Genomic DNA, 24,570 nt, shown 5'->3' on the forward strand with positions numbered 1-24,570 from the left:
ACCCAGTGCCATCAGCCAAGTGCTTCCCAGAGGCCTCAGTGGCGGCTATGTTGGCAGGTACCAGGCCATCCCTGGTGCCAGGGGTTGACACTCCTGGTGTGCCTGGATGGGGACATGGGGCAGTGGAGGTGGCTGTGAGCAGGGGTTGGGGCTGCTGGCAGGGTGAAGTTGCTGGAAGCATCGCTGCGCTCTTCGAAAGAGTCAGAGCGTGGTGAGCTGGGGCAGGAGGCGGCAGGAGGTTAGCGAGGTTGTGTGCGGCGCACTGAGCCGGGGTGCTGCGGCCCATAGTGGTGGCAGAGGACACAAACCCCTTCCCCAGGCTGCTTGGGGCGAAGGGGACAAGGGTGGGTGCTCCCCGGCTCCCTGTGGAGTGCAGGACCCCCAATGCCAAAGCTTTCCTGGGGCAGGGCAGGAGCGCTTGCCCTGTGCTGCTGGGGTCCAGGGTGGGAAACCCATCCCTGGGGCAGGGGAGGACACCCCAGAGGGTCTGCACAGGGACAGGCGCCCATCGCCTTGCACGGGGCCATGCGCGGCTGCTGGAGCCGGCACAGGCTGCCAGCACAGCCCAGCGCAGGTAAAGGTTTTGGCAGCGAAGGTGCCAGTGACTCAGAGCTGGGAGGAATGTGGAAAATGCAGCTCGGCCGCCGCGCCACGTGAGATGCAGGCAGGGCCAGGCCTGCCAGCACGGCCGGGCTCCATCGCCGCGTGCACCGCGCTGCGCGCAGCGACGCTTGGCTGGGGCAGTGAGTGCGCCCTGCTGACGAGGCGCCGCGAAGGCCCTAATTAAGTGCGTGGGTCGCCAGGACGGGTTCGGCTTGCCCTCCTCTGCAGCGTTGAGCAACTGTGCGGCAGGCTGGCACGGTGCGGCTGCCTGCCCAGCCGGCAGTGGCAGCTGGCCGGCATGCTTTTGGGAGCCCAGGGGCCACGGGTTCAGCCCCTGCTTGCCGCAGCCCTGCGCTGGGTGACGGTGGCGGGTGGCAGCTCCACTGGTGATCGCCAGCGGCTGGGCAGCATGAAGAAAAGCTGCCTGAGCTTGTAGGGTGGAAGGGCATGGGAAGTGGGGACCCCAGCTCCAGGCTTGTGTGTCCCACTGTGACATGCCACTGCCCCGGTGTCCATGGATGCTGTCCATGCCCCCAGTACCCTCCAGGCCCCCCAGCCCCTCCCCAGCCCTCCTCAGGTGTGTTTGCTCCCAAACAGACCTCATGCTGCTGGAAGAAGATGCTCAGGGACCCTCTAGTCCTACCAAGGTGTCATTTGGAGGTGGCACGAGCTGCTTTTCCACTCCCAGGTGCCTCCAACCACCTAGGACAGCCAGAGGATGGCCCTGGAGACTGGCTATTGCTGGCAAGACCTGGACCACCAGCATTTGCAGGCAATGTTGCCTTCAACCAGGGATGGAGAAGACCCCGCAGGAGCAGATGGCAGCAGCTCACTATCTGGGGTAGAGCTTGCGCATCCCTCTGGGTAGGGCCAGTGTGTGCCCAAAGGGAAGCGGCCGAGGGATTTAATGCCACAGGGAGAGGGAAAGGCTGCAGAGAGGTGGGTCCCAGCTGGCGGCTTTCCTGGAGTGTCCTGGGAGCACAGGCAGGACTTGGGCTGGCAGCGGGGGCAGGAATGGGGCCAGCTGCAATCCAATTAACCACGGTGCTCAGTCACCAGGTCAAAAGCAGGCTGAGTGAGGCCACCAACAGAATGTGTGGCAGAGGCCAAATCCAGGCTGCAAAGTGCCAAGGGGGTTGTTGGCATCTTCCATCTGTGACTGTGCTGATGATCCCCTCCCAGACCAGAGATAGATCCTTGGGGTCCATGTGGGATGAAAATAGTGTCCAGAGATTTGATTTTAGGGAAACAGCCGTGTGACACTTGGCTACTTGTTCTTGTCCTACCAAGGGATGACTTGGAAAGGTGAAGAGCCAGGGGCAGAGGGGTTCAGGAATCAGGGAGCACTCCCAGTGTGGTGGTCTCAGGGTCAGGGAGGTCCTTACAGGCAGGACTGGTTCGGATACCTGGAAAAGGGGATGAGAGCCAAGAGGTAAAGCTGTAGCTGGGGTAGGGACATCTGGGGGCAAAGGGCGCCCTCCGGACCACGGGCAGTGAAAGGCGGGAGGGCAGGAAGCTGTGGGGTCAAAGTGAGTCAGGTGCGAGTCACGGCCAAACAAAAGGTGAGATGCTCGGATAAGAACCACAGCTGACTCAGAGTTTCCACCTCTTCCAGAGAGTGACCACAGCGGATGGCCAGGGACCAGCTGGGACCCTCCTTTGCATGGAGCCAGCGCTGGGAGGAGACAGCGATTGCATCCTGATGTCTCCGGGACCCCTGGAGCCCTGATGGGGGAGCAGCACCCGCTGCCACCCAGGTCCCCCATCCAGCACCAGTGTCCTGTGGCATGAGGGTTCCCAGGAGGATCCCAGCAGGAGCTCAGCAGCCAGCCTGGGAACCTGGGCTGAGAGCCCATACTTTCTTGGAGTGCTCAGGCAGAGGCCGTTTGAATTAAATAGGAGAGATTTCCCCCTTATTAGCGGGCTATTAATCACATTCAGTGTTTTTTTTAAATTGAGCTGTTGCACAACAGGTTGAGTAACAGCCTAATAACAGGCTGTAAATCTCAGTTTGCTCTCCGGGAGATTACTGATGTTAATAACAGATAATGACCCACAACTCACGAGATGCTCCTCTCCCCCACCCCTTTGATCCCTCTGCTCTGCCCCTCACCATACCCAGCCCCCAGGATGGAGCGGGGCTGCAGGGAAACCCCCCAAATGCAAACCACCAGCTGCGCCCCTGCAGCCTGAGGGTGCCGGCTGGGAGCTGGTAGAGGTCCCCTGGAGCTCAGGTGCCCACAGGACTGGTGGGGGATGGCTGGGGCAGGCAGCGCTCGCCCCTGGCTCTGCCAGCCCCAAGCCCGCCTGCTGCCAGACCCTGGGCATAAATATCCCCATCCCATGTCCTCCCGGCTGCCTTCAGCACAAGGGTCCGTGCCTCACGCACAGGCAGGGGCTGTTCTTGGACTTGCTACCACCCTGGTACTCTGCAGCAGCCACACAGAAGAGCTAACCCTGCAACACCTCCTGGGGACATTTCCAAAGATGGTCCACTCCCCACCTCCTGCCTGCTGTCCCCTCCCTCCCTGCCCCTTGACCCAGAGGACCCTTCCCAAAATGGGGGCTGACCACCTGGATGCATCCTGACATGACTTTCTGTCCTCCCTGGATGTGTCCACATGCTGCCTGCATCCTTCCTCCGGGATGTGCACACCCCTGAGAGCCCCAGGGCAGCCAGGCGAGGTGTTGGCTGCGCAGGACTCTGCTCAGCCCCAGGCACTGCTCTGGGGACAGGGACAGCCCCAAAAGGGCTCCCTCTCTCCCTGCCCTGTGTACCAGCCGAGAGCAAGGGGATAGAGTGACCCTGTGGGAGGGGTTGGACGTGTGTTGGCCCTAGAATTGGGGGAAGGGGGGAAAAAGCGGAGAGGAATGACTTTCTCCTGTCCCCTATCCTGGGTCTGGCACCACTAAGCCAGAGCACCGGAGCAGGATGACAAGGGGTGCTCGGCTGCCCTGCTGCAGGACTGGTGCAACCTTTGCCACCGAGCATGGGGATCCCTCCATCCCCAGGCCCAGGGAAAGTCCCCCGCTGGTGGCAGCCATCGCCACCAGCATCCTCCCAGCACCTCGCAGGATTGGGGTCTGTGGCTGTGGGGACAGCGCAGGGGCTAGAGGGAGCCAAGGGACTGGGTGCGGGAGGAGTTGCTTGGCAGGCAGGGCCAGTGAGGATGATGAGTCACTGCCAGCTTTCCCTGCCGGGGTGGGACTGCCGCAGCCGCCTGGCATCCCACTGTACTCCCCCACCGCACTGAGCAGCACCGAGCAACCGACAGGTATGGCAAAACCCACTCCCCTGTCTCAAGGTCTCCTTCCCCAGCACGCAAGGGGCTCCCGGCCATGCCAGAAGCCCGTTCCCATCTCCAGCAGGCTATATCAGGTGTGGGGCAGGAGGTGGTGGGGTCCCATCCCTTGTGCAGACAGCTGATGTCCCTCACCCTGCTCCTTGCAAAAGGGTGCAGATGGCTGGGGGGTCCTGAGTCCCCCCAGTGCAAGCACTCCTGCTGCAATGTGCCTACGCAGGCACTGTATACACATCAGCGCCATATGGCAACAGTCACTGGCACCGGTGCTGGCAACCCCAGCGTGGTATGGAGAAGGACGGGGAAGCAGCTGTGTTTGCCATGAGAGGCGACTGACGGCTGGGAGCCACGGGCCAGCGCCCCAGACGGCGCCAAGGCAGTGCAGGCAGCACCCCTGTGCCACCGCATAGGTATCCTCGTGTCCTTCCAGGAACATTGTGCTGTCCCTCCAGGCAGACCTGGAACACCACTGTAGGTGGACACTAGAAGAGCTCATTCGGGCAGGGCTTGGTCTCTGGCAGCTGCCTATGGTGAGGATTATACAGTGACTCAAGGGGGCTCTGGGGTCCGTCTGAGCAGGAGGCATAGGGCCACCAGCCCACAGTGTGGGAGCAACCCAGAACATCCCTGTGGATGCAGAGATGGCTCAGGTCTGTCCTGCCTGCAGGTGCAGCATGATGCCACTTTGGGCCATAGGGCAGTGTCATCTCCACACCAGGAGAAAATGCTCAGGGAGGGGAGCCCTGGCGGGTGCAGAGAGGTTGAACAAGGAGGAAAGCACTTTCCCAAGAGGAGGAGATGGTGGTCAATCTGCAAGCATGCCTCAGGGGATGCAGCAGCCACAGCCAGGCCACCCCGGGGTGCTGGCCGTCCCACCCAGCCCAGCCTCCAGCGCCTAGCACCCCGTTAGGCAGATGCCAAGCGGTGCTCTTCCTGCTGGTACGCGGCACCAGGGCTGCTGATCCTTTCCCTAGGGACACCTCGCAGCAGGATGAGGACGGTGCCACTCCTTGGTGCAGGGAATGTGGGCCAGGGCTGCCCCAGCCAGTTTCCTTTCGGATGTTGTTCATAAACCTACACATGAGTCAGGGTGTCGTTGGGTGCTCCTGCCCCGTGCTGGCTCCATGCCCCCTCTGGGTGGGCAGTGGGGGCTGCATCCCCCTCCCCAGCCTGTCCACAGCCACGTTACTCCATGACTTGCATGGGGACAAAAATCTCCTCCATGCCGCCCTACGGGGAAGGAAACCTCAGCAGCAGGGTGCCAAAGAAGAGTGCAGGCAAGGGCGCAACTGTGTCCCCATCCTGGCATCCAGGCAAGGCTGGTGGCCCTTCTCCATCGCTGTTCCTCGGGCTTTCCCCGCAGTTGGGGGCTCCCACGAGCTGGGTGACAGCCACCCCGGCAGTGACGAAAGGTGGCGGAGGGGAGGTTTGTGGCCGGGAGGCTGCTATAAGAGAGCCCGAGACCTTTGATATGCAGCAGCCTCCGGCCCCGCTGATTGTATTAGCGGGTTTAGTGCCCGAGCAGGCACCCAGCCCCGGCTATCAGGAGCAGACGAGCTGCCAAAGGGCCCAGCTCCCATTTTAGATGCAAATGACCCTGCAATTGTGGACTCGGAGGGGAGAAGAATCCTCAAATCACCTTCGGGTGGAAGCAGACCTGGCTGGAGACAAAAAGGTTCCCAGGCGGCTTGAGTGGCCCCGTAATGGTCCCATTGATGCCTCAGGTGCGGGGCATCACAGCCTCAATGCCTTCCCGGAACCATCCCCTTTATGGGAAGCGCAGATTCCCGGAGGAATCTCCCCCCATCCCCACCAGCAGCTCGGGCTGCCCGCATGTCCCCCTGCCTGCCACTAATGCCCCCAGGGCAGGTGGCTCCTGCCCCAGGGTCTGGACTTGTGCTCTGCTCCCAGCTTTGAAGTGCATCAGATTGGGCTAATGGGGAGATGAATCCACCAAACATGCACTCAGAGGGGTTGGGGGAAGCAATCCTCCACCCGGGGCAGGGATGGTCCGGGGAAAGTCACCAGGCACAGCCAGAGCCCCCCCTCGGTGTCCCCTGAGCCCCAGCATGCCCTCAGCTCCTATACCCATTGTGGCCCCATTTGCACCAGGTGAGCTGGAGCAGAGTCACTGGGTCAGCCCTGGATTTGAGTCACTTTAGGAGCATCCAAGCTCCCTAAATACACCCAATCGCTTGGTTGGCTGGGCCACCATCCCCGCTGGCATGTGGCGGCCCCCAACTCCCTGGGGCAGTGAGGAAGGCTTTCCTCCTCCTCCTCCCAGCACCATCCCAGTGCTGCTCTACTGCCCCCGAGGCACCTTGTGCCACCCCATGCCCCCACCACATGCCTGTCCCCTAAGGTGCTGTAGGCTTTCCGTCTGGCAGGGTGGTGGGGGGGGGGGCTGCCCGCTGCCCCACGGCTCCTTACCCACACGCCTGGGCTGAAAGCCTGCAAGGGCAGGGTCCACAGAGGGCTTGGTGTGGGGAGTGCCTGGGATGCAGGGCTGGGCTCCCCCTGCATGGTCCCTTGCCCACTGCCCCGGGGGCAGCCCAAAAAACAGCCCCACAGAGCCCCCCTCCCAGCTCCATGGAGAGCTCCACAACCCCACAGACCCCAACTGCAGCCCCATGGAAACTCGTCTTGCCCCCCAGCAGCCTCAGCTCAAGAGCAGGAGGGATGTGGGGCCATGCATGAGGGACAGCAGCGGGGCCAGGGTGGTCTTGCAACGCCAGCCCCCCGAAGATCTCCTCTTCCACCCCCCCGACTCTGCTGTCTCCACGGCACGGGCATGGCCGTGCCATGGGCCCCCCTCCAGCATCCTTCCTGCCCTCACACATGCCATGAGTTCAGTCAGGTCTCATTCATCCCATATGTCTTTGAGGGTGTTGGCCCAAAGTGTTCATCAAGAGGAGATGGCTTTAGGGCCACCAGCCCATGGAAAGTCCCCTGGGTCCCCTGCATCCCACAGTGTGTAGGGTGCCAGGGAAGCAGGAGGGGCTGAACTGGCAGGAAGGGGAGCAGGGGACCTTGGGGTCCTGTGTGGTCACTCGCTCATGGTCACCACCACTTTCCAAAACAAGGAGGCGGGTGGTCAGGTGCGCAGGGCATGGCCTTTGTGTCTGTCCCTGCAAAACCGTGTTGCTCTGCTTTGATGTAGGTGGAAAATTCCCTGTTTGGCCAGGAATCTGGGGGGCTGGGGACTCTAACGCCGGCTATGCTCGGCGAGGAATTAAAAGCGTGTTTTGTTGGAAAGATTTTTCCTCTCCTGACTGGGGAGGTGACATCCGAACCTTATTTTCCTTTCCGGGCTGGGACACACGCCAGCGGGGCTGAGTGGTCCTGGGGGAGCCATGGGACGCTGTGGCTGCGCCGAGCCCCTGGCCGGCACGTGGGAGGTAGCGGTGGAACGGGACCGAGGAGCAGCAGTAAAGATGGAGCCAGGGAAAATGGAGGCCGCTAGAGGTTGGTTTTGGGCTCGGGGCTGTTTGCCTGTAGCCTGAACACGCGCCGAGGTCGGGCAGGGAGCCGGCTCGGCTGTGGATTTTAAAACAGCACCTTGTCTGCCAAGGACCCTCCTACTCTGCCACGGGCTGGGTGGATCCCGGCCCCGCTGTGCACCTTGTGCTGCTGGCGAAGCGCGGCACGCCTGGCCGGCTCCGCTCCAGCGCCGCAGCCGCTGCGGGGCCGGGAGGCAGGGAGGGGTACGCTGGCTGCTCCCGCCGCACACCCCACCGTGGCTGTGCACAAGCCCAGCTCGGGGACAAACAGCCCGCGGCCACCCCTGGGCACTGTCCGACCAGGGGACACATCTCCCGGGCATCCTCTGGGCAGGCTGCTGAGCTCAGCCCCAGCAGCACAGTGCCCTGGAGCAGGTGGAGAGGAGCATCCCTGTCTCCTAGCATCACCTCCAGCAGCTGGGGGTCCCAGGGACCTTTCACCCCAGGGCAGTGGTCTCTGCTTTGGGACCACAGTCGTGGGATGGCAGTACCCCTTCTGCCTGCTTCCCACAGGGCACGGGCTCAGGGCAGAAGAAAAGTAGGATTGCTACATCAGAACCACCCAGGGAGTGCGGAGGAGAGCGGAGTGTGCGCGCTGGGGCTGGGAAAGCCCGGGCTTCCTCCTAATCCTTCCCCCAGGGAACTACCCCACTATCCCACCTCTTGCAAACAGCAACTGGGCCCCCTCGGGAGCAAAACCGTGTGAGAGCCTACCCCCCCAAGGAACCTGCTGCCCTGCCAGCCCCGCAGGATGCGTGAGGATGGAAGGTTGTGATAAGGATCTTCCTCCCACTCTTCGGATGTGGGTGCTGCTCTGGGGGACACCGGCAGCCAGGCAGAGGCTCTGCTGGAGCCGGGGTGCTGTGGCTCCCACTCGACCAGCTGCGGCATCACCAGCGCTGCACAGGCGTGTGCACATTCACCTGCGGATGAGCTTGCGAGCTTCCTGGGGATTGTGCTCATGCCTCAAAGCTTCAAAGCTTGATGGGTGCTCTGAGGCAAACCCTCTTTATCCCCAGAAATGGCTGCAGCCCCAGTGAACCAGAGGGTGGGATTTAGGCTCTGGGTCTGCAGCAATCTTTCTTCATCTCTCTCCAGCCTGCCCGGGTTTGGCTCTGTCCATCCTTGGACCAAGAGCACTCAGAGGTCCCCTCCATCCCCGCTGTTCCTATCCGGTGCATGCCGGCACTGCCAGCACCGGCCAGGGTAGGTGAAGCAGCCAGTTGTCTCCGAGTGACTCATGCTGAAATACATGACGTTCACCATATTTCAGGGCTTTCAGCTTGGCTGAGAAAAACATCAGGGCGTAAGAAAGTTTCTTTGCGAGCTGCTCTTAAAACACCAGAGGGACTTCTCCTCCCACTTGCTCACACTCTACTTTTTGGGGGAGAAAAGTAGCATTTTTCATAAAAAATCCTTTTGATTGTTTATAGCATAGAAAATAAAGCAAAATGCTTTGTCTTGATTTATGAAAAAAAAACAAACCAACGACCCAACCCTGAAGCCCATCCGGGTTCATCCCAAACAGCTCCTGGCTGTACGGAACAAGCAGCAAGTGTGTGGCCCGGCAGCCAGACACGCTCCCTCCGCTGCCTCCTCCCTCTGCCCCGGCCCCTCCGGCCAAGACTTCGTGTAGGGGGCCAGGGAGCCACGTGGCCGCTGCGCCCGCTTGCCGCCTGCCTGTGGGGCCGTGCCGTGGCCATACCCGGCAACAGTGCCCGTCCCGGTGTGGCTCTCCCGGCAGCTCGGCGTGGTTTCGCTGCTGCGTTTGCTTGCAGGATTATCTGCTCCGGAGCTGGTGTTGGTTTTGGCATGCAGCGCCGGGACCACACCTACTATTTAAATACCACAGCCAAGGGCTCGGAGGGGGAAAAAAAAAAAGGGGGAAAGAAAGAAAACGAATACGAAATATTTGTTGCGGTTTGTAGATACACACACACATGCACACACAACACAAACACACAAGCCCGGCTCTGGGTCGCTGGCAGCCGAGGAAGGAAGACTCTGGCTAAGATTGTCTTCAAAACCACGCTGGCGGCAGAGTCTGCTGAAGGGAAACCCTTTGGGCCAAAATTAGCCCCTGCCACATGCCAAGCCAGAGCCTGCTTTCACCCGGGCTGGGGAAGCCGGGGCAGCCCTGCCGGCACAACCGGGGCCAGGGAGCCGTGCCAGCCCTTCCCGGGTGGCTGCCCTCCTGCCGGGCTGCGAAAAGCTGGGGAAAGGGTGCCAGGGATGGAAATCCCCAGGGAGGCAGCCCTCGTGGGGACAGGAGGGGTTTCCCTCCGCAGCGCCCTGGAATAGCAGGTCCTGTCCTAGAGATGCCCATCGGGGTGGCAGCACTCGCAGCGGGGCTGGGGCAGCTGGGGGGGAGACGGGCAGCGCTGCTGCCCAGAGCTGGCATGGGATAAATGGGCACCCAGCAGCTAAGGTTGGGCTGGGGCTGGAAACGAGGAGGATGGGTGTCCCATGGGAGTAGGTGTCTCTGGCCATGCCACTGCCTTTGGGACTGGGGGGCATCCAGGACAGGCTTGGTGACATTGTGACCCTGCCAGTGGTGCTGCCACCCTGGTAGATGGGAAACGGTACCATTTACCATTTATCCCTGCTCCGCTCACACCGCTGGGGCAGGTCCTGCTGCCCTCTTCCCTGGTGTTGGCCCCGGTGAGGCGGCTGCCGGCATGAAGCCACAGCAAGGTGGCCCAAGGGGTGCTGGGTGGCCATGCTGTGCCTTGCCATGCCACGCAGCAAAGCCTGCCGAAGCGGTTGGAGCAGGTGGATTACTGCCACCTTCCTTTCACCAGACTCCTTCCCGGAGAAGTTTTCCCGATGATCTCACTGGATGCACATTTCTAAATTGTTTGGTCAATTGTTTCATCATCGGAGGTCAATTAAAGAGAAGGCGAGTTCCTGTCGCCCCGCTCCGAACCCCTTCACTGCCAGAGCCCCAGAACAAAGGGAGGAATTGGGCTTGGGCTCGGCCAGCTTGGATTCCCATTTGATTATTTCCAACAAGGGAGCGAATCTATTTTGGAGCCAGTATTCCCAGGGGATGAGCTCACCAGCAGCAGCGCATGAGCAGGGTTGGGGCAAAAAAAAAACCCAAAACCAAACAAACCCTTTTGTAATGTGTTGCAAACCTATTTACTACCAGGGAGGCTGGGTAATTAAATGCCACTTCCTGGAGCAGAATGAAGCAGCTTTATGTGATGCAAAGGGGTTTGCTCCCGACGTGGGGTGGCCGCTGCTCCTGTCGGACACCGCTGCGCGTGTTGCAGGCGGGAGGATGCGCTTTCGTGGGCTCTGTGCGTGCAACTACACAGCGGCATCTGCGTGCGGCCGGCTGCTAGCTGGGGCCGGCGTCCTGTGCCGGAGCAGGTGGCCTCAGTGCAGCGCGTGTCCCAGGAGCGTGGGATGGTGGCGGAGTGGCTTTTCCGTGCAATGTTCTACGGCGTGCGATTTACACCGGTGAGGCGGCGGCGGGCAGATCGCTGCATGGTGGGACTAACAAAATCAGATGTCCTGGAAAACGGCTTCCACGCAGAGCAGGATGGCTCCTTGGCTCCCTGCTTTTCCTGCTGTCCCCTGGGCTGTCTCCCGCTGCCTCACACCAGGGCTGTCTCCCTGTGGGTGGCAGTGATTCATGGCGCAGTCCGTTGGCTCAGCCCCACGCCACAGCGCCCATCGCAAACTTGTTCCCCCGCCAGGGCGGCAGTGCCTCGCGTACCGCAGCCACACACCGGTGCCCAGCCTCCGGGGTCAGCCAAGATTTCTCCAGGCTGGGAAATGGTGTGGACCTGTGTGTGGCAGGGCTGACCAGCGCTGGGGTCAGTGCCTGCACTTTCCCTGCCTCTGTGCATGGGCAAGGGAGGTTTTCCCCACCGGCAGAGGGTCCGGGTTCATTGGAGGCTGAACACCTTTGAGTACTGCCAGGGAGAAGAGGCGGAGGTTGCTTGGAAAAGACTGGCAGAGATTTTAACCTGGATTATTTGAAACTTTTGTAGTCGAATTGCTCATACATGATGCACAGCAATTAATCCCCAATATACAAGAGAAGGGCTCTAACAAGTATATCCCCTGCGCTGTGCAGCCGTACCACGATGCTCACTGCGAAACTCCCCGTGCAACCTGCTACCACTGCATGTTGGGGCTTTTTTTAAAAAGATTAAACCAGAGGTGTCGGGAAAAGTATCCTGTGTTCCTCCCAGCCTTTTCTGGCGCTCGCTGGGAACCAGAAAACAGCAATTCCTCATTTTACCTCTGGAGCTGCTGGGGTGGCACGGGTCTTCTCCGGCACTGTTGTAGGTGGCAGCCAAAGCAAACGGCTCCCACGGCCGCGGTCCAGACCTGGCTGCTGTGGCTGGGGACGGGGGGGGCTCTCCGGGCCAGGGGGCAGGATGCGGCCCTGGGCTGGCACGTGAGTGCACGTGTTTGCACGTGAGGCCGCTGCTGCGAGGGCTGGCCAGACGCCTCGAGCATGTCGCACTGCCGATGGAGGCTGTGGCGTGCGTTAAGGGTCAGGACATCTCTCGGCACCGCAGCGGGTGTGATGTCCCCTCTGAGCAGGGGGATACCCCATCCATCGCGGTGCTGGACCCTGTGGCTCTGCACAGATCCCGGTGCTTTCAGCTTTCCTGTACCAGTGAAAGTTAAGCAGCGGAGGAAAAACGTTGCTGTATGTTATAGAGGAAGAGAGGTAAAAAGGGCAGGAAATTTGCACCATGTCCATTTCCCCTTGGCCCCCAGCCGCTGCTCATTCCGGATTCGGGATTTGCGTAGGCAGAGTTAAAAATAACAGGGGTATATAAAGAAGGACGGAGAGGGCTGCGCTGGCCCTGCAGCCGCCGGGGCACAGCCAGGCAGCAGGCAGAGATCAAAGCAGGATGCGGTCCAGGCGTCGCAGTGGGGTTGGGAGCGCGTGCGGGATCTGGGGGCTGCTGATGTGCCACCGTGCCGCCACGCTGGGGGTCAGGGTGCCCAGCTCTGCCGGCTCGGCAGCCTCCCTGGGCCGGCAGCTGGGCAGCACCCGTGGGAGATGGGGCCATGTATGTTCCTGTAGGCAAAAAACATCACCCCTGAGCCCTGTCTCTTCGCAGCCCCATCCCTCCACAGCGTTTACTCCACAGTGACATTCACTGGCAGGGACCTGACCTGGGTCCCTTGGCCGGAGAGCTGCGCAAAGAGCCTGGATGTGGCCCGCAGCCAGAGCACCCCATCCCGGAGCCGAGCTCCCTGCCAGTGCTGACAGGGTGCTGCCTGCCTCCCTGAGCCCCCGGCAGCTCCGGTCCTTGGCGGTGAGTCCCGGTGCTCCCAAGGCCCAGGGCAGGCAGGGCGGACACAGCAGCTCGCTCGGCCGGTGCAAACGAATCTGCCCTCTGTGCCCTGATAACATTGTGTTTGTTGCAGAGCGGGAAGAGCCTGCCAGCACACGATAAGAGCAGATGACTTTACTCTGGACCTGCTCCGGATTGAATTATGCTTTAATTTCATTTTCGGTTCCTCTTTTCTTTTCAGGAGGGGAAAGGGGGCTTGGGGGGGTGCGGGCAGGTCTGGGGGGGTCCTGGACCCTTCTGCAGGCAGGCCAGCCCCGTGCAGAGGGGAGAACAGAGAGTAAAACCCAGACAGATCCGCTTTCTGCTCTGAGGGACGTAACCCCAGAGTGTCACAGCAGCTCAGCGTGTCCTGCTGCGTGGGTCCCCACCGCACCTCCCCTTGGGGTCCCCTGCAGAGCTTTTGGGGCTCAGGTTTTGCCTCTCACTGAAGCAGAAGCTCGCTGGGCTGTGACACCATGGCCCATGTTGGAGGGGGCTCCACGGTTCCTGTTCGAGAAGGAGCACTGGAGATGTCCCGAAGACGAGCCTCTGGGTTCACTCCAGGACCAAGCTCCAGCTGATGGAGCACAGAGGGGCATGCAGTGCAGATGTTTTTCAGTCCCCAGTGTTTTGTGGGATAGGGGACTCCCCTGGGTCTACTGGGGCTCTCACTGGGCAACCTGGGCACTGATGCCACCTCTGGCAGTGCTGCAGGACATCTCCCCTCTGCCTGCCTCATGCGTGCTGCGTGCCATAGGGGGTGTGCCACGGCGCTGTGGCAGTGTTGGCAGGGCTGCCGATGCTCCCGGCTTGATGCAGCCACCTCCGGCTCCTCTGCTGCCAGATGTGCCAAGAGCAGGGATAACCATTAACCCTTTCCTCTTTGGCCATCACCTGAGCCGGCAGCTCTTCCCACCCTCTGTTTGCTCTCCTGCCAGACCGCCGTTTGATCTCCTGGGATGCCAGAGACTTTACAGCCTGCTGTAAGTGGCTGGGGAGATAATCCACGTTTCCTAAATGGGCTTCTGTCAACAGCGGGTTGTGCGTGCATCGGCTACTCCCGCTTGCCTCCCTCTCGGTTCAGAGGAGGCTCCCGTGACTGAGGGGCCGGCAGGGCTGTGGTGGGGACCCCCATGCCCACCCCGCAGCTCACAGCAAGCAAATCCCTGCGGTGCTGCCATCCCTGGTTCCCTGCGCGGTCAGCGCTGGCAGCGCTTGTGCTGGTGCGGTGCCTGGCGTGGTGCTGCTCCCCTCCGTGCTGGCCCTCCCATCACAGCACCAGTAATAAGAGTTTCCTGGGGAATATCCCACATTTGCAAGAAATATTGGCTGTAAAAATGAACCCGATCTGCCGGCGACGCCTCTCTTAAAATAAACTGGCGCTGCATGGGTGCAGATGCCAAAACTGCCTGGAAAAGGGGAAAACCGAGTGGAATTAGTGCTTGTCTCCTGTGGGATCTGCTCTCACTTACCTATAAAGTTTGGGGCAGGAACTGCCTCGCTATTAATTATTATTTGGCCAAGAAACAAATAATGAGATTAACCAGTGACTTAAATAAACTACTCTGGGGGCCAGGCTACAAGGGATTTCGAGTGATGCCATTGTGCTGCTTTGCCGCTTAGGAGGTGACTTTTTCTGAGGAAGGACTTTGCAGCCCGTGTGTTTTGACCCGTTGGGTGGCATTAATAAACCCGCTCTCTCACCGGCAGCCGGGCACGCGGGGCCCAGGCAGCGACCCAGTGTGTGCTCTGGAAACCAGGGCAGGGATTCCTGGTAAAAGGGGGAAGATTTGAATCGTTGTTGTTCCACTGGATTACTGAAATAATTTATTGCACTGCTCCACCCTTATAATTAAAGCACGGTGATGAAAGCAACTGGTAGAGTAGCTTTGGATCCAGAGGCAGCGTGTGCGTGTGTGTGCGCGCACCTCACCTTTGGTGTTTATATTTGTTTTTTTTTAAATCGACTCCTCTCTTCTGAATAGCGCAGACAGCAGCCCCAGTTCTTAGAAAGGTATCTGGGGATGGAAAGCCCCAGAAAGCAGGGAGACGGGCTCCAGGAGATAAGGGCCATTGCTTCTTGACAAGCGCCAACAGTAGCAGGGCCATTCCTGGTACTGGCTGGCGAGGGGCCAAGAGGAGAAGGTCTCACTACGAGTGGGACAAGGTGACAGAGAGCCCCCGGGGAGGCCTGCCCAGCGCCCTCGGGTCTCTATGCCATGTCCTGACACGCTGGCATGGAGCAGGGGAACCTACGTGTCTCCTGCGAGGTGAAACATCCCAATCCCCTCATGTCCCCTGTCATGGGAAGCCCTTGGGCGGACAGCGCTGTCCCAGGGGCTCCATGGGGTGGGAAGGGTCAGCCAGCCGGCCTGTGGCCCCCACAGCAGAATTGGTTGGAGGCTTGGCTGTGGCACTGGTCCCCAGGCAGGACAGACAAACGTCTCCAGGGGCTGTGGGGCGAGATGAGGCGATGCAGGCAGGGTGCCAGCCCCCCGGCAGGGTCTGTCAGGCAGTTATCTCAGTTCACACACGCACCCTGGGCCTGACCAGATGTGAGCTGGTGCGCTCTGCGCTGCTGATTGCCTCACCAACAGCACCGGCGTGGGGGAACACGGCCTCACAGGCGCCATTACATGAAGCGACTGGTATGGGGGCACTGGGGTTCAGCCACCCTGGCACAGCTCCCCAGCTGGCACAAGCACCCGTTGCGATGGCACTTTTGCTCGCTGATGGGCTCGGCGTCCCCCACGGCGAGCGCTGTGCCTGGCTCTTGAGCCGGCGCGCTCTCAGCTCTCACCCCACACCAGACCTCCCTGGCACGCTCCTGCTCGCGTCCACGCACGCTGGCGTGAGACACAGCCATTGCCGGGGGACGCCTGGCTCTGCGATCTACAGCCCCCCCCTCTTTCCCACTCACAGTGTGTGCACGGCTGCCCTACTCACGTCGTGGGGACGGGCAGGAGGGACCCTGGGCTTTGCCATCCACACCGGCACCCCTGCCCCTTCTCCCGCCGTGGGGCAGGGCGCGGGTGGACCCGTCCACGCAACCCAGGCTCGCAGCGTGGGGCAGGACGCGGGGACCCCGCCACGCTGCCCCGGCCCGGCCGTACGGGCAGGCGGGCGGCGGAGCGCCGTCGGGGCAGGGGCGGCCGCCGGCCCCCGCCCGCCGGGGCAGCCCCACGGGAGGGGGCGTGGCTCGGGGGACAGGCAAGCCAATGGGAAGCGGCGGCGGTGAATATCAATGACGGCCGGGCCAATAGGGGCGCAGCCATGCTGTTAACAGCTTAGGGGCGCGGGGCGGCGCAGATCAGCGCTGCCGCCGCCGCGGGGAGCGGAGCGGTGCTGGGCTCCGCGCACCGCGCTCCCCCAGCCCGCCCCGGCGCCGGTTCCCCCGCCCGGCCCGCCATGGCGGCGGCCGTGGACGAGAGTACTTTGCCCTCCATCTCCACTTTCGCCAACCTGCTGCCGCTAGAGGAGCGGCCCGCCGACATGCTCCACGTAAGCACCGGGGAGGGGGCGGCAAGGGGGGGGGAGGGGGGGGTACGGGGCAGAGTGTGCCGGGCTAGGGCTCAGCCCGACTAGTGGGGGTGGCCCGCCTCCCGCAGTCGGAGGGCGCCCCGCGGGCGGCGCAGCCGGAGCGCTGCCGACCCGTCGGACGGGTTGGGGGGAGCCGCCGCCCCGAGCGGGAGGCGCGGACCGCGGTGCCCGAGCGGCGGGCGCCGCCGCAGCCGTCGCCCCGCCGGTCCTGACGCCCCTCTTCCCTGCAGAGGATGCTGCAGCAGGACGGCGCTCCCGCCGCCGTCAAGCGGGAGGAGGACGACTTGGGCAAGTTCGTGGACTTGGACTTCATCCTGGCGCACACCAGCAGCGGCGGGCAGGGGCCGCCCGGCCCCGGCCCCAACTACCCCCTGCCCGAGACCCCCGAGAGCTGCGGCACCACCTACGACAGCGACGGCTCCTACCCCACCCCGGGCAAATTCCCGGCGCCTTACCCCGAGGGCCAGGGCCACAGCTACGTGGCCGAGCTGCTTACCCCGGACCTGCCCGGCCACTGCGACCTGCAACGGAGGGAGTACACGGAGCTGCGGGTGCCCGGCGGACCCCCCCACCATCACCCCCATCACCACCCGCCCCTGCACCCAGCCCTGGCCCGCCCGCTGCCCCTGGACCCCGCGCAGCCGTTCGGGCCCCGCATCAAGAAGGAGCAGCCGGAGGAGCGCGCCTGTATGCTGGGGCTGCCCGCCGCCGAGTACCTGGGGCCGGGCGGTGGCGAGCACAAGCCACGCGTGGCGCCGGGTCCCGGACCGGGACCGGTGCCGGGGCCGCCTCTGCCCTACCCGGGCTTCGCCCACGGCCGCCTGGGGCCCCCCGAAGAGCCGCTGCCCGGCGCCGACCCCCACCTTTTGGCCGACCTGCCGCCTCACTACGCAGTGGCCCCGCACCGCTACGCGCCCCACTTCGCCCCCCAGCCGCCGCCGCAGTTTCATGGACACTTCAGTGTTTTCAGGGAGCCCCTGAAGGGGCCGGGGCCGGGCCCGGCGGGGCTACCCGGGCTGCTGGTCACGCCGCCCAACTCCCCGGTGCTGGAGTATTTCCCGGCCGGGGCCCCCCCCGAGGACTGCAAGCCCAAGCGCGGCCGCCGCTCGTGGGCACGTAAGCGGACGGCCACGCACAACTGTGAATACCCGGGCTGCGGCAAGACCTATACCAAGAGCTCCCACCTTAAGGCGCACATGCGGACCCACACGGGTAAGGGGCGCACCGGGGGGCGGGCGGGGGGGGGAAGCCGCCAGGCGTGGGGAGGATGCGCAAAGGGTCCCGGGTGGGGGAATCGGGGCGCACGGTGGGACCCGCGAGCCCGCTCCGGCGTGGTTCCCGGGGGTGTGTGGAGGGGAGGTGGCACTGGGGGGCGCACGGAGAAGACCCCCGGGGACGCACGGAGGGTCCCTGTGGTGGGGCCGGGTGGGGGCATCCAGAGAGACCCCGTAGCCGGAATGGGGCTGCGCGGAGGGGTCCTGCGTGGGGCAGGGTGCAAGTGGGGATGTCCCTGAGAGTACTCAGAAGGACCCCCGTGATGGTGTCGGGCAGGGGCACACGGGCGACTAAGGCACACGGCAAGACCACCGCTGCCTCCCGTCCCCCCACCCCTTGCTGGCCTCAGGGCCCAGGGATGCCTGAAGAGGCAGGACCTGGGAGCACATGGAGAAGCCCCCCAACTGTCCTGGGGGCAAGTGGAGGGGGGAGACAGAGTGGGGGTGTATGGCGAGACCCTCTGGCAGAGCTGGGATGGGGCACGTGGTGTGGCCCCACAGCAGGGACAGGCAGGGGAGTACCCACAGTTTAAAGTGGGACTGGGGTGCCCAGAGGACGGGCTCCACGCAGGGCACATGGGACAGCGAAGCACATGGGGGAAGGGCGGGAAGATGGGGGACAAAAGGAAAGGTGGGTCAGGCAAAGGTGTGCAGGGGATGAGTACACAGTGGGGCTCCCTTCTTCTAAGGCTAGTGGGCACGAGTCCCCCCCCCGAAAAGGTGGGGTTGCTGGGCAGGGAAGCACAGGGGTGAAGGCATAGGGAGGATGGGGACCTCCAAGCCCACTGACACCCCCCTCTTCTCCACAGGTGAGAAGCCCTACCACTGCACCTGGGAAGGCTGTGGCTGGAAATTTGCCCGCTCTGATGAGCTGACCCGCCACTACCGCAAGCACACAGGGCACCGGCCCTTCCAGTGCCACCTCTGCGAGCGGGCTTTCTCGCGCTCCGACCACCTCGCCCTCCACATGAAGCGGCACATGTGAGCGGCAGGCCGCGGCCGGACTTGGTGTCCCCGGAGCCAGCTCACAGTGTAAATAGTGTCGGGCCGGGGATGGCACTGGGGAGCAGCCCGGCCGCTCAGCCCTCTCCGCTTGTAGCTGATAACTAGTTTTCTCTTCCTGCCCCTGCTGTGAGAGCTGGGCCCAGCTGAGTGGTGGGGACGGGCTGCTTTGGGGTGTAGATGGGGAGCAAAGCTACAAGAAGTGTCTCCAGCCCCTGCCCAGGCACTACCACTCAGCTCCCCACGCCTGGAAGGTTTTCCCCAGCCAGGCACCCGGTGAGTGGCTGGGCTGGCGTAGCTGCGATCTGTCCCCAGAGCTCCTGGCTTGTATTTGGCATCAGCTTAAAAACCTTCCTCCTCCCCTGATGTTGGCACCCCCCTGGCACCAGGGACTATGGTGGCAGACTCCAGCTGGGTTTTGGCCAGGGATCTGCACCCACTGGGTGCATGGGTCGCAGCGCTGGGAAGTGGGTTTCTGGTCTTCTTGGTTGCGGCCATCAGAACAAACCTCCTGACCCAAAAGCTCAGGCTGGATGGGGCAAAGGTGGGACCTGACTGTGGCTCATGGCTATAAAGGTTTGCAGGGGTTGGCAGCGCAGTGTCACCTTGCACAGGGAGCAGGGATGCTCCCGTTGCCAGCTTGGGACCCTGATGGGAGTCCTGTCCTGGCCATTCCACAGTTTTCTGCTTGGGAGCCTAAAATGGCTCTCCTGGCTCTCGTCTGCTTTCATTTGTCATGTTCTTCCCCTCAGGATGACACCAGGTACTGCTGCAGCTGCCTTCCCCATGCTGCTTTTTTTAAATTTAGTGTGTAAAGGACAGTGAGTCCAGCTATGAATGCCCAGGTCTCTGCTATACTTGAAACTTTCGTAGAGGGAAAAAAAAAAAAGAAAACTCAAAAGAAAGTGAGTCTTTTTATGTGCAGCTTCTGCAAAGCAAGTTGTAAATTAAACAAAGCAGTAATATATAATGTTTCTTTTTTTTTTTTAATATATTTTTTTCTTCCAGCTGGGAAAACAGATGAGTCTCGGCTTTGGGAAGTGCACTGTTCCCGTCTGTGTATATTGTTAATTAACATTTCTCTGCTTGGGCACGTTAGGTCTCTCGCACTCCGAAATGTTACTTTTCTTTATATGCAAACTGTTGAAATATTGTGATCTGCTGTATAATAAATAAACAAGATGTAAACATGAAAGAGCCAGGAGAGTTTACTTTAAAGCTTTCTTCTAAGAGGAGAGGGTGAGGCTGGGCTTGCTTGTCAGTAAATATTTACATCGATGTTCATTTCTGCTTAAGTTAGCTGTGGAGGATCGATGGGGAACGCCCAAACCTCGGCATCTGAGCAGCATCTCCTGTGCAACAGCTCTTGAGTCACCCCACTTCCCCGTGCCTCAGTTTCCCTAATCTGCAGATGGGGCAATTGCGGCACCGGGATGGCGTGACTGGTCCTGCAGTGAGTCACTGCCGAGGGGAACGGCAGCCGAAACTGTACCGGGAGCCTTGCTGGTCCTGTCGTCTTCCCAAGTGGTTCTGTCCCGCTGTCCCCTGAAGCAGGAGCACTATGGCATCGGCCTTGTGGTCACAACCGGGAGGTCGGTGGCAGCTGCCTGGCCCTGTGCGCTGTCCCTGATGTCCTCCCAGGGGTGGCCCAGCAGTTTGGCGGGGTTCAGGTGCTGAGGTTTCCCCTGCGTTAATAGGTGGTGACTCAGCACGAGTGTGCTGGCAGGTCCCAAGCTCAGCAAGCAGGTCTGGCTCCCTCCCTCCCACGGCTGATTACCTGTGATGCACGCATCCCTCTGAAGGTTGGGGCTTGTCCGGACCTGACAGTGTGCTGGCAGTGTAGGGAGCATGCCGTACAGGCTGTGCGGTGCCCTGGCCCAGGGTGGTGGTGGCTTCCTCCCTCCCGTGCTTGCCGCCGCAACCCCCGGCGGGCGGCCAGGGCTGGGGGATGCCCTGAGGCTCCTCACCCCGCAAGCGGAAATGGGATGTAGCTGTGCTGTGAACATGAGCTGGGCAGGGCTGATCCCGCTGTTTCCTGCTTGCAGCTGTGGAGAGTCAAGCTGGAAAAAGAGATGGGAATGGCAGAGCGGGACTGATACCTTCAGGAGGGGTGGCTAGTGTTTTGGGGTCAGGCTGAGTGTCCCGGGGCCAGCACCCAGCCTTGGGGTCTGCCCTGAGCAGGTACAACAGCGTGGGTGCCTTCAGGCAGGGTGGCAGCCATGTGGGGTGTTGCATCCTGCCTGTGGGCCTGGGCATGAGACCGTGGGACTCCATCCACAGGTGTCACAGATCCACCAGGCTCAATCACTTGTCCTTTCCACAGCCGCCTCCACCCTCCTGCTTGCCCCACTTTCTGAGAGGTACCCACATGGGGGTGGCTGTGCTGGGACACAAGTGACCTGTGATGGGGTACCAGAGGCTTCTCGCTCCTGAGACCCTCGCTACCCAAAGGCACTGGTCCGACACTGGTGGGGTGGCCAGAGCAAAACTGCTCCCTCTTTCCCCGAGTCTTGTTCAAAACGTCACATGGAGGGAGAGGGAGAGGGAAAGGTGTGGGCTGTTTGAATTAGCGATGAGTCAGGCTGGCAAAGCCAGATGGGGAGAGAGTGCGTGCCTGCGTGTTTGTATGCGTATAAGTAATCTCTGGCTTTGTGTTTTTATTATGATTATTATTTTTATTTCCAGGGGAACGATGAATTTCTCCAACCATCCTGTCCCACTGGAAAGGCTGGCTCTGCTGTCCTGTCCTCCCTAAGCATCCTGGGAGCCGGAGTGACGGTCCGCGGCTGTTCTGAGGTTCAGCTCTGAGATCAGAGCACAAACCAGTTCTTCCTCGCCTTTCATCATCACTGTGCTAGGGCGGGAGCGAGGTCCGGCTCTGCTGCCGCTGCCTTACAAGGAGGCGAGAGTAGAGGAAGGCGCTTTGGCTTCTTCTCCGGTCAGAGCTGCTCCAGGTTTGCTCCCCGAGGCCCGGGGCAAGGCACTCCTTCAGGCACACGATGGGGCACGGCAGTTGCAGGGACCGGCATGGCTGGGAACCATGCCTGGGTGAGGAGTGGCTGTAGTGGAAATGGCAATTACGGTTAATTTGTTGTTAATAAAAAACACCCTCTTCCAATTGCCTGGGCCAAGATGCACTCTCCGTTGGAGGAGGGAGCCCAGTCCCGTCCTCAGCAAAACCTGCCCTGCAAAGCGATGAGGGCAGCAAGAAAACTCCCTCGGCAGTGCTGAGGAAGGCAGGGCTGGGGCACAATCCCCGCCTGCGGTCTGCGCATCCGCGGTCAGCTGGAAAATGCTTTGTCCCAGCCTGGCAGGGGCACACAGGGACCCAAAATGTGCGAGTCAACCATGTGGGACCCTGCTTTGCGGGAAACGTGGCACTAACAGTGTGTCCCGTGCCGGAGGAGAGGAGAAGCTCTGGAGAAGCCAGGCTGGTTCCTGAAGGGCTGATTTACCCACATACAACCCCGGGGTCCGTGGCTGGTTCAGGCTGGAGCAGGTCTTGGTGTCCTGGATCACACACTGGGCTGCTGCAGGGACAGTGAAGAAGGAAAGTTGGCTGGCAGGGCAATGCCGAGGTGCCCATGCCACCTTGCCCACACTGGGGCCATGCAGACCCTGCTTTGGGATGTATCTCCTCCTGCCAGCCTGGCCTTCCTTTCCCCCGTTGGTCACCTCCTGGCAAAGGGACCCCCAGAAGCCTCAGTGGTGGGCAATGCAGAGGTCCCTGAGCCCCCCTGCAAACCTTAAAGGTCAACCCTGTGGCTTTGGGGTGCAGCTGAACTGGTGCACTGAGGAAGGGAAGGAGCGAGGCATGGAGAAACACCTCCAGGCAGAGGGTTGAGTCATGGCCGCAGCGTGGCCTGGCACCCTGCAGTCACCTGCCAACAGGAGCAGGGCCCTGGGGGTTTCATGGCTGGAGGGGTGTGTGAAAAAGCAGCTCATGCACAGTTCTCTCCTCTGGGGGTGACCCAGCTGGTGGGGATCCCCTGTGCTGCAGCCACCAGGTCCCACAAAGCTGGCCTTGGGACGTGGGGCTGTGGGGAGAAGGGGGAGTTGCAGTTTTGGGACATCTCCTTGCCCAGGGCTCAGCCCTGGGGTTGCTGCAGTCCACGGGGACAGGATGGAGCTGGGGAGGGGACGTGGGTGCTGGTGGTGGGGTGCAGCTTGGGTGCCCTGGGGTGGGAGGGATGATTTGGGGATGCTTGGAGGGGCTGACACAGACCCTTCCTTGCCACAACACAAGGTGTGAGCTCGGGTCCCCAGGGACGGGGAGTCCCTGCCAAAGGATGCTCCCAGGGCTTATGTCCCCCCTCCCAGTGGGGTGGTGGGAAGTGTCTCATCCCTGCCATGGGGGATAGGTCCAGCAGCCTGCCCCCATGTCCCCACTGCTTGGGGTGGGCCAGGCGCCGTGATAACGGGGTTGTGGCTGTCACCGCACCCTTAGGAAACATTTGGCTTCAGGCACCTGAACCCACGGGGAAGCGATAACTCCTTGGCTCGCTCGCCCTGCCTGGACCCACACCTGGTGCTATCGTGCCTTAGTCACACACCGAGAGTTTTTCCACTGCCGGGCCCCAGATAACCTCCTCCCGCCCCACTGGCCACAGTGTTTGCACTTGTCCTCCTCCGCTGGTGCCAGGCTGGGAGACACGCACACCTTGAGCCCTGGGCTGGAGACACGCACACCTCTGGCCTAGGGCCACCTTTGGCTTGGCCATGCCTGGCAGCCAGGGCACGGGCAGAGGGCATGAGGAGCATCCTTCCCCCAGCACCCTGGAGGGGCAGGCATCTGGTTGGGAGGGGGCCAGCATTGCCTTTCTAAATGTGGGGGGACAGCCCTCCTCCAGCTACTGGGTGACCCAGGCTTGGCACCCTGTGCCCGCAAGATGGCAGGAGGTGGCTGATGGGGTTACAGTAACAGGACGGTGCTGCTGTCTTTTGCTGTCCCCCTGGCAAAGCCTTGGGGCGCAGGACCACTGGGCTCCCCACCATTGCTGGCTTTCCCCGACCCGCTGCATCCCCTGGGCTCTCCCTGTGCCCTGGCAAAACAAGACCCCGGTGTGCTGGGGAGGTGACAGACCTGGGCACGTGTCCCCATGCAGGACTCTCGAGGATTGACCAGGTGTGTGCAGGCTGACAAAGGTCTCCAGCTGTGCCCCTTTGCTCTTTGAAGGCTGTGCAAGCTCTGGGATGCAGTGGCTGCTGCCCAGAAACAACATCTCTGAGTTCCTTTGAAGACAGTGCTAATTACTCCACTGCTGATCAGGTTAGCAGAAGCACCCAGCTAATGTGTTTTGCTTGCAGGTCCATACAGCTCCTGGTGGGATGCAGCCCTGCAGTGACACCCACGCTCACAGAGGTGTGGGGGAGGCGGGCTGTGAATAACACAACCCAACTGCCCACAATCTCCACCTTTCATGAGGTTAAAAAGTTGCTACAGTGGGGAGAAGAGCTCAAAACACTCTGCGGGCTTAGTTTATTGAAGAGGAGTGAGTTGATCACCCTTCACTGGGGCAGAGCGTGGGCTGAGTCCTGCTGGGGTAGGGCTGGAAGCTAGGCTTGAGCAGGTCAGGCCTAAAATTTGGGGATATAATCAAAACCCAAGGGCACCAGATGGCCACCCGTCTCTGGATTTTATTTTGGGACTGGTGGTGTTTTCTATAAGTGCTGTTTAACAACACGAACAGACTGTGAACGACCCGCCAGTGAGGTGCAAAAAGAGCGGTCCTCTTATCTGACAAAGCTCTCCTGCCCTGGAGCAGCAGTGCCAGGCTGGCCAGGCAGGCAGAGCAGGGGTGAGACTGCAAAGGCAGAGCTGGAAAAGCCCTGTCTCCTTCTGCAAACCCACCTTGAGGGACCGTGCACCCCACCTCCAGGTCAGCCGTAAAAAAACAGCAAGGAAAGGTGCTGGAAATAATTAGGAATGGCCACGTGTGCTGATGGAGGGAAGGACTCGGGTGGATGTGGCAGAGCTGAGAGCAAATGAGCAGGACAGGAGAAACCTCGGGGTCAGCTCTGTCCCCGTGGGATGGAGGGC

General features: G+C 61.5%; 2 protein-coding genes across 3 annotated transcripts in view; both read left to right on the forward strand.

Moving 5' to 3' along the window:
- The window catches only part of RPS8 (ribosomal protein S8), a 530,873-nt gene that overhangs the window by 26,773 nt on the left and 479,530 nt on the right, over positions 1-24,570 (forward strand). The window lies entirely within an intron of this gene.
- Positions 16,045-21,641, forward strand: KLF17 (KLF transcription factor 17). 2 transcript variants are annotated; one of them, XR_014269236.1, is made up of 4 exons: positions 16,045-16,215; positions 16,485-17,466; positions 18,338-18,806; positions 21,216-21,641. XR_014269236.1 is itself a non-coding variant. In XM_082483888.1 (3 exons), exons 1-3 carry the CDS (start codon positions 16,123-16,125, stop codon positions 18,511-18,513), a joined length of 1,251 nt encoding a protein of 416 aa, XP_082340014.1. In that variant the 5' UTR covers positions 16,045-16,122; the 3' UTR covers positions 18,514-19,725. The 2 variants fall into 2 exon arrangements, 1 of the variants encoding a protein (XP_082340014.1); XM_082483888.1 differs by lacking the exon at positions 21,216-21,641 and having other exon boundaries at positions 18,338-19,725.

This window comes from Vanellus vanellus (genome assembly GCF_965231255.1).
Source record: "Vanellus vanellus genome assembly, chromosome: 5".
Classification (NCBI taxonomy): Eukaryota; Metazoa; Chordata; class Aves; order Charadriiformes; family Charadriidae; genus Vanellus; species Vanellus vanellus.

What these genes read in the sequence shown, in the direction of transcription:
- KLF17 (XM_082483888.1), top strand. Translation starts at nt 16,123, where the DNA reads ATGGCGGCGGCCGTGGACGAGAGTACTTTGCCCTCCATCTCCACTTTC. An exon ending in GGCCCGCCGACATGCTCCAC is followed by an intron (nt 16,216 to 16,484) that starts GTAAGCACCGGG and finishes TCTTCCCTGCAG; the next exon opens with AGGATGCTGCAGCAGGACGG. An exon ending in GCACATGCGGACCCACACGG is followed by an intron (nt 17,467 to 18,337) that starts GTAAGGGGCGCA and finishes TCTTCTCCACAG; the next exon opens with GTGAGAAGCCCTACCACTGC.